The sequence below is a fragment of the Saccostrea cucullata genome, unplaced genomic scaffold, assembly GCF_032062105.1.
Source record: "Saccostrea cucullata isolate Sc308-1 unplaced genomic scaffold, CSIRO_AGI_Scuc_v1 ctg2680, whole genome shotgun sequence".
Lineage (NCBI taxonomy): Eukaryota > Metazoa > Mollusca > Bivalvia > Ostreida > Ostreidae > Saccostrea > Saccostrea cuccullata.
Window position 1 is genome coordinate 123,163 of NW_026920978.1, and position 15,620 is coordinate 138,782.

General features: G+C 34.3%; 3 protein-coding genes across 3 annotated transcripts; 2 read left to right on the forward strand and 1 right to left on the reverse strand.

The window, feature by feature from the left end:
* Window positions 1-1,033: 1,033 nt before the first annotated feature.
* On the reverse strand, window positions 1,034-7,966 carry LOC134258900 (parafibromin-like). Its single transcript, XM_062741496.1, has 13 exons — window positions 7,805-7,966; window positions 7,558-7,663; window positions 6,631-6,763; window positions 6,440-6,495; window positions 6,217-6,302; window positions 5,796-6,021; window positions 5,353-5,448; window positions 5,045-5,117; window positions 4,589-4,768; window positions 3,924-4,011; window positions 3,543-3,680; window positions 1,480-1,571; window positions 1,034-1,131 (listed from the first exon to the last, which is right to left on the reverse strand). Exons 1-13 carry the CDS (start codon window positions 7,933-7,935, stop codon window positions 1,034-1,036), a joined length of 1,503 nt encoding a protein of 500 aa, XP_062597480.1. The 5' UTR covers window positions 7,936-7,966.
* Window positions 7,967-8,116: 150 nt separating this feature from the next.
* On the forward strand, window positions 8,117-12,163 carry LOC134258905 (6-phosphogluconolactonase-like). Its single transcript, XM_062741505.1, has 5 exons — window positions 8,117-8,274; window positions 10,067-10,270; window positions 10,958-11,100; window positions 11,382-11,522; window positions 11,614-12,163. Exons 1-5 carry the CDS (start codon window positions 8,148-8,150, stop codon window positions 11,737-11,739), a joined length of 741 nt encoding a protein of 246 aa, XP_062597489.1. The 5' UTR covers window positions 8,117-8,147; the 3' UTR covers window positions 11,740-12,163.
* Window positions 12,164-13,359: 1,196 nt separating this feature from the next.
* On the forward strand, window positions 13,360-15,589 carry LOC134258906 (uncharacterized). The gene is made up of 4 exons (XM_062741506.1): window positions 13,360-14,087; window positions 14,204-14,419; window positions 14,560-14,691; window positions 14,806-15,589. Exons 1-4 carry the CDS (start codon window positions 13,793-13,795, stop codon window positions 15,279-15,281), a joined length of 1,119 nt encoding a protein of 372 aa, XP_062597490.1. The 5' UTR covers window positions 13,360-13,792; the 3' UTR covers window positions 15,282-15,589.
* The last annotated feature ends 31 nt before the right edge of the window (window positions 15,590-15,620 follow it).

A 15,620-nucleotide genomic window follows, 5' to 3' on the forward strand; every position in this document is an offset into this window, starting at 1 on the left:
CTTTGATAACTCTTATTTTTTGCTCTCTCTCTCTCTCTCTCTCTCTCTCTCTCTCTCTCTCTCTCTCTCTCTCTCTCTCTCTCTGTCTCTCTCTCTCTCTCTCTCACACACACACAGACACACAAACATACAGACATTACAGTTACAAATTGCAATAAACCAGCACTGTCTTTTTTCCCTACCAGTACAAACTACAGTAGGAAATGAAGAAATGTGGAGAAAATTTTTCCATTCAGTATCGCAAGTGAGGCTTTTCCTTTGCCATGTACCTGAAAAAAGTAAGACAAAACATTTATGTTGCTCTTAAGATTATCCATATTACTATCATTCATTCATTCACATGTCTTACAAATGGCATTTTCTTTTCATCTCTACTAAACAATGTTGAACTACTATAAACATTTATATCTTGAATACCATGGATACGTCAAAGTGATTTGGAAGCACTTTTAGTTAATGTACACTGTATATTAGTTCACCATCGATAATAGTCAATATTTCAAATCTCCTTTTATCATTATGATTTTTTTTAGGTTCTATTAAATTTGAGATAACTAGGTCTGAAAGTACAGGTATAAACCGTCACAATTGTACACACTGAACAGTAAGAGCTGTCTCATTCGTGTGGCCTTTTCAATATCATGATTTTTCCCCAAACCTTTTAATGCTTCTTACAAGTTTTTCTTATGAACAAAATGTTGAAATAGAACATCTTTCTCAAACTTTCTGTAAATGCACTTGAGCATATGTTTTTATATCTCTATCACTTTGTCACAATAAACTTGTCTCACATTCTGTGGTAATGAAATTACAATTACTTGTTTAAAACCTTCAAATCTAACTCTTGTGGGTTTTAAATTTTCTACATAATGGTAATAAACTTCCTTGTGTATCACTCTGTTATAGAAAGCATACATGTATTTGTCTAACACGTAAAGTATTTGTCTGACAATTTATAGAAGCAAGACTCTCACTAGTCTTTTATTTGTGTGACAGTAACCTTACAGTCTAACAAAGTATAGGACTTACCTGTCTATCCCATACATGTATCCAGACTTAACACTGTCACCGCCCACTTCTGTACATTGGGTTCCAAAGGAAGTTCTCCCCATTTCAAATGGAAGGCTTTCACTGAAAATCACAAAACAGTTTTTTTTTACAAATTCAATGCAGTTTCTGGTTTAATGGCTCTTATATGCTCAAACTAATATGTGCGCTGTGCTTTAGATTTTTCCAGTTAAGTGTATGAGTAAGTTGGCATCATTTTTCTTGCAGGAGATTTCCAATAATGGAAGAACATGTATTTTGAAAATGACTCTATATACATTGCACATGAATGCAAGATTCTTTGCAAATCAAAATCACTTAACAAATCTGGCAGTGAAGAGTTCATTGATTAGAATAAACCTCTGAATTAAACCCCTAGATATTTTACTTAAATATCATACTTATAAAGTTTTTGAAGACGTGACAATTTACCTTTGGAGAATATTTCCACAGGATTTCCATTCCAGGGCCAGTTTTTAAACTGCCAGGCAGGACCCTGTACAAACACGGCAACCACTCTCTCCCTATGAAAAAAAAACAAAAACATAGGTAATCAGAGATTACAGAGCTCACCTCATTGAATGTTGTCTTTAAGTAAGGCAAAGTCACACAATTAACCAACAAAAAGTATACATTCCAAAAATGAATATATTTTTAAAAGCAATTTTGATCTGATACTTTGAAATAGACCTACATAAAAAATTTAAACTACTTCTTCTTCATGAAAATGTAATAAAAATCCAGCATCTGAAGCAAATTTGAGAAATGCAGCATTTGTGCAAGTTTAGTTTATACAATGTTATATAAGCCTTATAGTTTTTGGTAATAGACCTGCAACCATAACTTTTACCTTGTCTATTATCTGAAAAATGTATGTCCAATTCAGCATCCGAAGCAAGTCCACACCTTAGATGTATCATCCATGCAAGTTTGCTCATTAATCATAGTTTATTGGAAATGAAACATGCATCAAAACTAACATTTTCACTCATCCACAAAAATAGGTCAGATTGTTCCGAACAAGCCTGGAAGTATGTTTTTATCATCTATGCAAAATTGGTCATTAAAGAATCATAGTTGTTGGAGAGACCTGCACCAAAAACTTTTAACTATTCACTCAACCGGAAAATGTTGTAATTAGCATTCGAAGCAAATTGCATCCTACATGTATCATCCATGCAAGTTTGGTCAACATAGGGCTTAAAGTTACTTGCAAATTAAAACTGCACCAAAAACATTAACCTGTTTGCTCAACTGGAAAATGTAGGTCAGATTCTGCATCCGAAGCAAGCCCGGTAGTATGCATCCTCAGATGTATCATCCATGCAAGTTTGGTCAACATAGGGCTTATAGTTACTTGGAAATGAAACCTGCACCAAAAACTTTAACCTGTTCTTTCAACTGGAAAAATATCAGCAAAGACTTATGCATCCTTAGATGTATCATCCATGCAAGTTTGGTCAACATAGGGCTTATAGTTACTTGGAAATGAAACCTGCACCAAAACCTTTAACCTTTAGCTCAACCGGAAAATGTAGGTCAGATCAGCAAATGAAAAGCGGTAGTATGCATCCTTAGAAGTATCATCCATGCAAGTTTGGTCAACATAGGGTTTACAGTTACTTATGAAACCTACACAAAAACTTTAACCTGTTCACTAAACGGAAAATGTAGGTCAGATTCAGCATCCGAAGCAAGCCTGGTAGTGTGGATGTATCATCCATGCAAGTTTGGTCATTATTGTGCTCATAGTTCCTTGGTAATGAATTATGCACCAAAAACTTTAACCTGTTCACTCAACCGGAAAATGTAGGTCAGATTCAGCATCCCAAGCAAGCCTTGTAGTATGCATCCTTAGATGTATCTCTCTTTGGTCAACATAGGGCTTATAGTTACTTGGAAATGAAACCTACACCAAAAACTTTAACCTGTGGGATACCGGAAAATGTCGGTCAGATTTCGAAGCAAGCCCGGTAGTATGCATCCTTAGATGTATCATCCATGCAAGTTTGGTCAACATAGCTTATAGTTACTTGGAAATATACCTGCACCAAAAACTGCACCAAAAATGTTAACCTGCTCCAAAAACATTAACCTGGTAATTCCTTTGCTGAAATTGCAGCATCTGAAACTTTGTCTGGTACAATAAAACACACTTAAACCATCTTCCATGCATGTCTAATCAGTATAGGACACAGAAGTAATTAAAAAGAAAACTGCTCCAAAAAACTTAACCTTAACCTGGGACGCCGACGCCGAGGGTATCACATAAGCTCCCCCCAACTTCGTTGAGGTGAGCTAAAAAGTGACGGTTAATAAAGTTCTGAAATAAGAAATCTACCTGAAATACAATTTTCATCTAAGAAATCTACCTGAAATACAATTTTCATTACAAAATATTAATTAACAAGTTTGAGATTTAGTGGACTGGCTTTGCAATAACATGTAACATCCACAATTCTATCATAAACAGATAAATAAGAGGAGGAGATTACCAGTCATCCTGAGAAAGCTTTAGGGGGTTGTCGATGACTCGGTATGGCACAGTTAGTCCCCCTGTCTTCCTTCTCTGTATCAACACCTCGTTATCTCTCTTTGTGCCCTGGGATTTCTTCTCATCTGTGCTGACAAATCTGCAGGATAAAAATGTTGTTGTTTCTCAGATGCAATACATTAAATATCCAAAGTACCAAAGAGAATAAAATATACTGCAATACACAACAAATTGTAATTTCTGGAGTAATGGAATTCTAGAACATTGTATAAATGTCCAGTAGTAGGAACAAACATGAACCTACAAAGTTAACCTGATATTTGATCAGTATGTACTTCTGTTCATATTCCGTTATTCCTTGAGCCTCAGAAATAATTCTCACCTCAGATCCTGTAATATGTCTTTTGCGTTGAACATTGTGATAAGTGATGTTGTTGCTGCAGGTATTATAATAATGGGGGTTCTGGACCCTGTAAATAAACAGAGTATATATTACAGAAACAGGGAGGAATATCATTTGCTTTTTTTTATGGTGATGGCAAAATATCTAGTTTTATCTTTATTGTATATTTTCAAAACAATACATACACCTCATCTGTTAAATAACAACTTTCTTTTATATCTCAATAATTTTTATCTTATTTGCATACATAAAGTATGCATTAATTATTCACTGATAAAAAATACATTTATGGATTTATATAATTTGTACAGAGAGAGAGACATGATAAATAATAGAACCATGACATGCTTGTTTTGTGAAACACTTAAGGCTTTTACACTTTGTTTTTTTCAATTGGATTGAGGCCTGGCCTTAGCGACTGGTTCTAACATTGTTTGTGTTGTGGTGTTTACTAACCTTTTTTCTGACTGGGTGGAGGCCTGGCCTTTGAGAATGGATATGATACTGTTTGTGTTGTGGTGTTTACAAACCTTTTTTTCTGATTGGCTGGAGACCTGGCCAGTGAGGCTGGCTGTGACAATATCTGTGTTGTAGTCTTTCCTAGCCTTTCCTGTGACATTGTCTGTGTTTTGGTGTTTACTAACCTTTTTTCTGATTGGGTGGAGGCCTGGCCTGTGACACTGGCCTTGACATTGGCTGTAATGGTTGTGGTTGCTGTCTTTGTGGCTCTGGGCGTTTCTTCTGTGAAGGTCCGCCCTCTGTCACAAACTTGAGGGTCATTCCGTGGTAAGATCTGTTTGTATCAATCTGAAATTCTCCCGTGTCTGTAAATACAATGATCTGGATCAATATCAAAATCCTGGCAATGAAATTGATCAGATTTTATACAGAACCCCAAACATATGTTGAATTTAAATTTATTACCAAGGTCTTATCTTTTTAAAACTATTTAATTTATAAAAATGCATGTTATAGACTAAAAATGCACATGAAGATCATGTTAACTTCTGTGAATGCAAGTGTAAGAAGCACATTACTTTCTTTATAAGATTTATGAAAGGATTCAAAATAACATCAATACATTTAGATTTAATTCGTACCTTCTTTGCTTTTGAATGATTCCTGGTTGTATCTGTTATATCCAACAACTGGCTGAGGGGGCCGGGCCGGGGCCTTAAAAACAAGACAATGAAACACTGTTATGATGAATCATCTATGACAGATGGTATTGCTTTACAAGTATAACCTGCTACTTCAGCATCAGAAAATCAATTTATTTACATTATGCTCTGTTATAAACTTTCACAGAGAATTGTCTATAAACTTTAAATACAAATGCAAAAATTAATATAATATTTGTGTTCACTAAATACAGAGAAGATATGAAATAAGCTTGAGCTGAACTCACCACTGATGGTGTGTGGGGGGCTGGGTGATGTTTCTGGGTGCCTTCTTCTCTAGCCTTTATAGACTGCAGAATTCCAAATATGTTCTTTGCAAATTGCTAAATCAAATAGTAAGAATACAAATTAAGACACATTTCTTTTGTTATATATATATTTAAGTCTTGATTGCTTCTATTAAAAGCAACCTTTCTATTTATTAGTGGTACTGTTTTCAGATTTTCAAATTGAAACCAGTTTTTGTATAAAAATAGTTTATTTTAAAAGATATAAAAAAATCACAACAAGTGAAAGATAAAATGTATTTACAATATTATTGATATACATGGACTTAACTAAACATTCATAAAATAACTGTCATAAACACAATTAAACATTCATAAAATAACTGTCATAAACACCATTTCTAAGCACTTATGTACAAATCAAGTAACTAGAAGCCACCTACTTTTCCCTGACTCTGTAGGATGGTTGTTCTTGTCCGCCACAGTCGTTCTCTACTGACGATATCTCGCGTAACATCGACCTCAGCGTCCACAAAACTTCTCTGTTCTAACGCCCCCGACTGAATGTCATTCTCATCCACTTTGATCATGGTTCGCTTCTTTGCCAATCTTTTGGCCTTGATGGCTGCAATCTTTTCCAAAGGCATTGCCTCTGGTAAGGAAGAAGAGCTACAATGAACAGACTGGGTTTTAAGGGAAAAAAATGTCAACTGAACAGAAAAGTTTTGTTTATAAGGCATATTAAATTGTTATTTGCCTATTCTACATTCACTGATGACATTTTTAGTTAACCTAGTTTTAATGTACAGATGGGTATAAAGAGCACATTTTTCATGTCTCTTAAGTTTGCACACAAGGACCTACGCTAATGCTGCTGGAAGTACAGAATGCTCCCTTGGTGCGTCAATTTTGTTGATCCAGTTCAATCTGGCTTCCTGTACTTGCTTTTCCTACAAATGAATATTGTTAGAATGAGTTGCAGTTTATTTTTATTTGCTCCCAAATGTGAATAAGAAAAGGACAATCAAATAAAAATAATTCTTTTTTTTCAGAATATTTTTTTTATATTTTTGTATGCATATTTTACCTCCAGTCTTGGTTTCTTTTTGTCCCCTTCATGTGTGTCTGTAGCTCCTCTCTTAGCTATCAAGTAAATAAGAGGATTTTTAACAACTGTAACATTACCTTTTAGAAAAATTATCATTTCTGTAAGTACCAGTTGCCCATAATTCTGAGGTGTCCTGAAAAAGTGTAACATTTTAATTTACATACAACTACCTTGAGGAGGCTTTTGTAAGGGAATCTCCAAGGGAGCACTTTTGTCAATATTTGCTGAAGATGATGTTTCTCCATTTAGATATGAGAGCAGGTCTTTTCTGTCTGGGCGACGAACCACTGGTACACCTTTAGCCTATAAAAGCACATTACTATATAATTAAATGGTTCATAGATTTTTATAGTTTTTAAATAAGCTACTGAGGATTTAATATTTCCAAACTGATTTTCATTATTTTAAAACCTATTAGTCAGTAAGTCACTGTGGAACATAGCTGCAGATCTGTAGCTCTCCGAAAAAAAATATATTGATAGACCGGAGAGCTACAGTGCCACCCATTGAAAAAACTGTATATTTATTGCGCACAAAAAAAGTGCGCTCGGTTCTCGATTTATTTCTCCATGTTTTTCAAACTGTAATCTCAAAATATTACTAACCGTGTGTTCCTAACATATTCTTTTGCTTTTTCCACAACCAAAAATTCCTCATAATTGTTGTTAGTAGTCCTCCTGACCCTGTTATTGTAATCATCGAACATTTCGCTTATTTATACTGCCATTTTGGTTTCAAAGATAATTCGGTCCAATATGCTTCGTTCGGATGTCAACTACGAGAGTACTTGATAGAAGATAAAGGAATTTTTTGAAATCTTTCCTTATTTGCAATTGAGGTAAGAATTTGGAAGAATTAATTAAGAACCGAGCGCACTTTTCTGTGCACAATAAATATACAGTTTTTTCAATGGGTGGCACTGTAGCTCTCCGGTCTATCAATATATTTTTTTTTCGGAGATCTACAAATCTGCAGCTATGTGGAACAGTAATGCATATTTTTGCTTTTGTCATCCAAAAAAGAAAGATTTATACACAAAAGTTACAATAAACAATTCCACGCTTGTTGATGTTTTACTAATGGTACAGAGTACTTACTGCGGCCTCCCTGACGTAAAGTGCGTGCTGCAGTTGTACATTTTTCAGCAGAAAAAGAATACAATCTAGGGTATAATATTCTTTGGGAATACCATCTTTGCCAGTACTGAAAATAAAAAGCAAACCACTTTTAAAGGTTAAAGTAATGTACATTAAAATGACGCACATAAAATATAACTTTGTACTGCATATGCTTCTTTTGGTTTTGAAGTCCCTTCGCCTTCATTTCAAAATTGAATTTCCTTACCCATAGATAACATAATTTGTTTTGACAGTCTTGGGCCATGCAAGTTCTCCAAATACAACGTGATCATCTTCTTCTTTTATCTCTTTTTTGTTGATGTTGTACTGTCTCAAATTGCTCAAGACATCAGCCATGTTTAATGTTTTAACCGGAAATGAATGATTAATCTCCAATTGACAACAATACAATATAGATTTTGCTTGATAATTACGTGTTTTATTCATAACATTTCTTCATAATTATAATTAAATATCAATTGAATTCATAATAAATTATTAAGAAGCACACATTGTCACCGATTATTAGTTCTTTAGTTTTCGATTTTGGTTAAGAGATTTGTTTCAAGATGGCAGCGCCCAAGGTGAGTGTCCTGGAATCGGAAACTGAAGTATCGATTAAGCTGTGCGACCTAGTGATTGACAAGGCTAACAGTGCAATTCAGAGAGATGGAAAATTTACAGTTGGGCTTTCAGGTATCTTGAAACCGATCTATTTATCTGCATTGTGTTAAAACTACGGCGTTCGAAAAAAAAATAAGGAAGAAAATCACTCCGAACCCGATGTTAATTCAAATTTGGCAATTTTGTTGTTTTGCGTCAAATGTTAATTTAGAGATCTTTTGTAAACAGATTAACGTATAAATGAACACACTTATGATTTAATTTCACAAGAAGTGTACCCTTGACTCTTTTGTACAAATGTGCCCAAGATGAGCCTGATTAGTATTTCACTATTTGTTTGTCAGTGAGACTCAATTATGTCACTGGGTTCTCAGGTGTGTTAAAGTCAGTCAATTTATCGCGTCTCAATAGCTCAATAATTATATCATATACCTAGAAGTGTATCAGCCCTGATACATGTGTTTTGGACTAGGCGAGACAGCGCCTCGGGAGTAGGGCTGTCTCGCCCTCAGGGCTGAGATAACTCTGTCTCGGCCCGTCGTCAACTGTTTAATTTGTGCGAATTAAGAGTAAAATTCATATTTAAGTATTAAAGAGAAACATGATATATCGAAAAATTTAACCAAGATCTTTGAAAAATATTTATTTACATTAGAATTTTGAGAAAATTGTTTTTAAAAGTGCGCCAAATAATAGCACTTGTGACGTAAGAGAGGTACTCTTGTTTACTTCTAGGAGAGCAACAAATCATGTTTTGAAAAAATGGACATTTATTTGCTTCGACAGTAAGACAATACATTTTAATTTAATATATATCGTAAACAAAGCAAACAGTTACTATAAATCTCAGATTTACAAATTGTACCGATTCGTTGAAGAAGTTTTAACCCTGATTCGATCCAAAGTGAAAGTAGAATTTTAAAAAAAGTTTTTGACCTTTTTAATTCTTTGTTATCTAATGTGCTTCGAAATGAAATGTTTCAAAACACCAGGACTATTCTTTTTTATGACCAGACCAAGTAAATCTTTCTCTACATGATTATTCGCCGACAAGCATCATATCTCCAGGAACAATTGACGAAATAAAGAAAGATAACTCTAATTTTGTTACGACAAACTTTTTGATTGAAAAAATATCTAAAAATTTGTTCTTCCCTTTGGGTTTAGATATATGATATAAACAACATCACACCACTGTTTTGATCTCGTCCCTGTTATCAGCCCTCGGGTGGTCTCGGCCCGCGCCCTCCGGGCTTGGGACCAACCGCTCGGGCTGATACCAGGGCCGAGATCAAAACAGCAGTGTGATATACTATATAGAGCAATGGTACGCCAAAGGCCCAGGGTTTGAGTCCCGGTTGAGACTTGATTTTTCACCACCTGTGACATTTGGAGCCCTTTGTACAAAACCCAATATATGTACTCCCTTGGAACATGCTTCATGCATTCCTTAACCCATAAAATTTTGCGGACGAATTTCTGTGAAGAAGGAGAATATGTCTGCCACTCTACGGACAAATCAAAACTCATCTGCTCACTCATAGAATGATTGATAGACTTACACAGTACATTAGGGCAAGTATAAAGTGTAAGGTTCCACTGTGTACAATACTGAACAACTTCATAGAAAGCATGTACCAGTGCTGTCTCAATGATGTGCAAATTATGTTCTGATATGCATGAAAAGCAACAAACCCTTGTATATATGCTTAGTAAATTTCAAAAGTTAAGAATTATTTTTTTTTAGAAAATGCAAATCAAAACTGACTGAAAAAAAGGGCATTCATTTTATTTTTCTCAAATTATAACTGAAAGTTTGGAGGAATATACTTAAAACAGCCAATGTTTAATTTGTAAATTCCAGGAGGAAGTCTGGCCAAGTTTCTATGTAATGGTTTACCTGGTAGACAGACAGACTGGAGTAAGTGGCAGGTGTTCTTCTGTGATGAGAGGCACGTTCCGTACACAGATCCTGAGTGTACCTACACCATCTACAAATCAAAACTAGTCGACAACGGAGGACCGCTTCCGGGAGAAAACATATTTCCTATCAACCCCGACATCTCAGGTAAATCATGCTTGTATAGAATGAATTATCAGTTCATGCGGTATTAATTACCCCGGGTTTTGTATACATTCGGCCTTCGGCCTCAGGGTGTTAAGTTAAATTAATTTAAGATAATATTTTATTTTCTTTGTACCCTTAAAAATGCTTTGAAAACATCAGATTCAGAGTGTGTCTCAATCTATCGATTAGATAAAGATCTACGTACTACAATGCAGCGTGAAGTATGCATTGTGACGTCACGTTTTATTTACACCCGGCTCAAGTCGGGTGCATGGATATTTACACCCGACTTTGTAACCAATCAAAGCTCGTGTTACAAGCTAGATAGGAAATAAATGTATATTCCCCTTATTGCTTAAATAATATTTCAGGATTTTTTAATGTGTTGCATACTTTTATCAATGAGTTGTGGCAAGTTTTAATGAAGAAAAAATTTCAAATTCTAAAAATGGTATTTATTATCTTGAGTATCTTGAATGCATCAATTAAGACACTTTCATTATTTAATAAGCACACCATACAATTCTTTAATTTGACTTATGTATTTGCCTCCGCTTATTGACAGCACATTTGCATGTAACAACATATCGTACAAATCGCCATTTTTAATGTAATGTATGTTTGAAAATAACTGTTTTGATATAAATTAGGACAGTGAGATGATTTAATGTTGGATCTAAATTGTAGTGGAGGACGCAGCTAAGGAATATAAAGCTAAGATCCTGGGGGTGTTTGGGGGAGGAGACACACCTCGTTTTCACCTCCTACTTCTTGGGATGGGGCCAGATGGGCACACATGTTCACTCTTTCCTAATCATCCTCTTCTACAGGTGTGTATAACTGTGCAAAAAAATTACTCAGTATTTGAGCTATTTCCAGTCTGTATATAAATTACAGCCTATCTAGAGAAGCTAATGGGTACCAGAACTTGTGCCTTTTTACATTGACACCTTCACCAGTTATCATCAGCTTCATTTGGAGCATAGACTCAAAGCAATGAAAAGAATGACATCTTGGTTGTTGAAACACTTCTCATACCTTTAATGTTGCAAACACAATTTCTCCTTTCCATGTGAAAGTTTGAATTGATTTTATTTGCTTACATTTACAGGTAACAGATGAGATAATTGCCTCCATCAGTGACTCACCAAAACCTCCTCCCAGTAGAGTTACCATGACTTTTCCTTTGATCAATAATTGTGAATGTGCTATATTTGCTTCCTGTGGAGCAGGAAAGGCAGACATCGTAAAGGTTTGTCAGCTTTTCCAGTTCTTTTTTTAAATTAATTTTTATAGGAATCACATTTTTTATGTTATTTTGACCTCAGTTTTCTTTGTTTCAGAAAGTGTTAGAGAGTGACAGTGGTGATCCCCTCCCTGCAGCCAGAGTTCGTCCGACCAACGGGGAACTGATCTGGCTGTTAGACAAAGCTGCTGCCTCACAACTCAAAACGCAGTCCAATATCTGAAATGATCTCTGAAGTCATGTCAGCAAATCAAAACACACTCTAATATCTGAACTGATCTCTTATGTTATAAAGGTCAATGATGAAATAACACTGTGTGGGAAAGTCGAGTGGAAGTAAAACATTTCATTGTCCTTTTCCTTATACATATATCTTTATACATGTATGTGTAATCTTTTACACAAAGTTCACTGAGTATATAACATTTCTCTTTTGTCTCTTTAATATACTGTGATGAACATGTTCTTGTATAAAACCCTGTTATAAAACGTACAATGTACATCTAAAGTTCATTAAAAGAACCTCTAATTTTGTTTGGTTTCGTGTGTATGTGTTACAGAATAATTTTAACTCAGAAATAAATCCTGGATTCTTTCTAATGTTACTAGATGTAAAATAAATGAACTGATTCAAAATGCAAATCATATGAGGGACCACTGTAAGTGTTGTATTCAAAATATAGCCCAACCACCGTGAATGAGTGATTAAAGTAATCATGATATGAATCGCTAATAGTTCTACACACGTCCATACCATGCATTGTATCAAATTGTATTTTTAAATTTTTTAATGTTATTCATGAATCAGAATTCATGAATGTCCTTGTCAAAGCCACTAAAATATTATTCCCTTTTTTTTCTAAGTATACATACAGTATATAATTTTTCATACATGAAGGGATCAGTTTGAAAAAGGAATATAGTGAAAGAAATGGGCTGGGGGTCTTTCTTTTTGTCTTCTCCTCTTTCTCGATTTTAGGGTAGATCAATTCATCAGTTTTTTTAAAGGAAATGTAAGCTAATAATACTGTCTATTACTAAAATCTAAGTTCATGAATTTTGTTCTATAATCATTTTTTTCATTGTCCATGTCCATTTTTTTTTTCAAAGTGTGTTAAGGTTTTTCCACCCTCACAGTCACAGTTTAAATGGTTGAAAGTACATAAACTGCATTTATTTTTATTTTTATATTTTAAATTTACCAAACATTGCCAAAATTTTATAGATCACCATGTTATTAAAGATGGGGGACATAAATAAACAGAAGTATATGTCAACATTAAAAAAATCTTAAATTTTTGTAAACAGTGCTATAATAATTATGTAAAAACTGGTTCAGATGCATAATTCTGAGGCTGAAAGTTCCAAAATACTTGCTACTTATAATATACTTTTGAATTGTGTATATCAGGGAAACTATTTAACATTTAGTGCAATAGAGAAAATGTCTGAATGAAGATACTCAGGAAGGAGTTATTTCCCTTGTCAGCATTTTTAAAAAGATTTATTAATTGACTAAATAAAGAAAATATACATTTTTTAAATTCTTTATTTAACAATATTTATCATAACACCAATTGAAAAGCATTCTTTCAAAAAATGTTGTTTTATTTGCTACGAATCTAAATTAACAACAGATTTTGCAAAAACCTATGATATCATGAGGGAGGAAAGACCTTAATATGGTTGATTAGACATACATTATTCAACAGAGCCAAACAATCAACTCATTTGAGCTAAATATCTACAAACAATTGCCTACATAAATATTCACTGTTGTTGGTTTCACCTGTGTAAGCCCTATAGGCAGACAGAATAAATCTAATTAATCAAATTAAATGTAAAAAAAAATTAAGACCTATCATTTAGTATGAAATTGGTCAGTCAAATAACATCACAATGTAATTGTTTTTTCTAACAAGGTCATAATAAAGAATTTTAGAATGCTGAGTCTGAATGAGGTAGAAGAAATCCCTAGAACATCAACTTATTTGGAAATAGCCTGCAGTTGGTTAAAATGATTGAACTCTTGTAATGTATAGGAAAAATCTTTTAAAATTACGTGCTAAAGGTAAATGAAACATGAGGATAATGAAAAGTAATCATTTTTTTTTTTAAATCCATTTTCCAGCAGGTGAGCAATGTGGTTCGTGGACGTCTCATTTTATATGGATCGGGTTCGGTGTTCTGAAAAAACAACGCTAAAATCAGAAACAAAATTTGAAGGAAAAAAAATTTGAGAGTGATGACAGTGATGTGATTTAAAAACTCTGATAATGATGGATCCAAGTATAATTAAGTATATGCCAGAAACAGTGAGGTTTGCAATTCTCAGACTCGGAAGTAATTCTAATTGTAAAGGCAGTAACATCTTTTCTGATGCTAGATGCGACATAAGCAGCATAACAGATGAGAGGAGAGTTATGCTGGTAAAAAATTTTAATAACATATTTAGCCGTGGAATAGAGTTTGTAAATGAATTAAAGGATGGAAACCAGTCATATTTTGAAAACCTTGACATACAACACAAGGCAGCAATTACAGTGTTAACTTCATTTTTAAACGAGAAAGGTAATTATAATCACTGTGACACCCAAGTTAACATAACAGACTAGAGGAAGGTGATTGTTTTGCTTGTTTTTTCCTTCTGAAATTAATTAAAACAACTCTACTTTTTAAATTTTTAGAGCTGCATGAAAGGAGTATAAATGTCATTCTGGATCAGCTTCAGAATGGTGAGGGTTCTGATGTAGATTTGACAGTTGCGCTTGCGGATCATCTGCTGGGCAGACTTGCTCCTGGACAGTCCTGTGTCATCAATTCCAAGATTAATGGGAAACAACAATGTAGTTGTCAACTGGACCATTGTATGAAAACAGCAAAGTGGGGGAATACAGGGATAGGTTTGTATTCTGAACACTGATCAAATGATCTGAGCGGCGAAATTTTGTAACAACTTACGTTTGACTGTAGTTAGTTGTCTATGAAATCAATGAATACCTACATGTACCAGTCACACATTATATAGAATTTTTAATTTTAGGTCATGAGGCAGTGTGGCATGGATTTGTTGATATTATGTTTCCATCTTTCGATTGTGTTGAACCAGACTGTATTGCTACCACCGTTTATCCAGTAGCAGCAGAATCTAGGCATACCATGAAGGAAACCAGAGGTAATGATATGAACCGAGGAAGAGAAGCAATTGAACAAAATACACATGAATACATTATGCATTAAACATTTACTCAATGAAGACTTAAAATATTCATTTTGTCCTTATTTACAGTAAATGGTGAAGAGCAGGATTCTCGTGAAACAGCAGATACCGATTCAGTCGTGGATCAGAGTGTGGCAGAGACAATTGTGTTTTCATTGATTCAAAAGAACCGCCGTCCAACCCTTAGAAATCATTTGATTCCTCATATTGTTATAAGTCCTAGTGACTTCAGAATTCTAATGTATGATGCAGTTAATGATGTGTTTCTGTGTAGTGTGCTGCTACCACTTTTTCAGGAGAAATCACTTCACATAACATCTGTTATCATCATTTGGATGGTACTGCATTACAGACTATTTTGTTCAGGGATAGATATTGAACCAAGAAGACTAGAACAAGTGCAATCAAACTTTAGAAATTTAGTTCAGGAGAAATGGGATATTTATAGTGATTCACTCAAGTCCTGTGTAGGAAGATTTTCCAATGTCAATCAAGAATTCTTTCCTTCAAATGATCGCATGCTCCTGGGAACAGAAGAATTTTAGCAGCATCAATGTACCCGTGATTAACATGATGTACATTGTTTTCCATATGTAGAGTCACTAGAGATGTATGTTTGAGGGAATATACAGTAAAAAATACACACTTATATCTGTTGTAATGAACATGTATAAAAATTTAAAATTAAAATATTACATATGCCAGTGTACAACTCTGTTGTTTTCCTCTCCCATCTAATTGTTATTCATGTTGTTACTGAGGATTTCAGGATATATTGAATACTTTAAAAAGGTGTATATAATTCTGCAGGTTTTTAAAAAATGCTCCTCCTCTCAGGGTTCATGGAAAAATTATGTTAGGTTGTCAATAGTTGTTAACTGTTA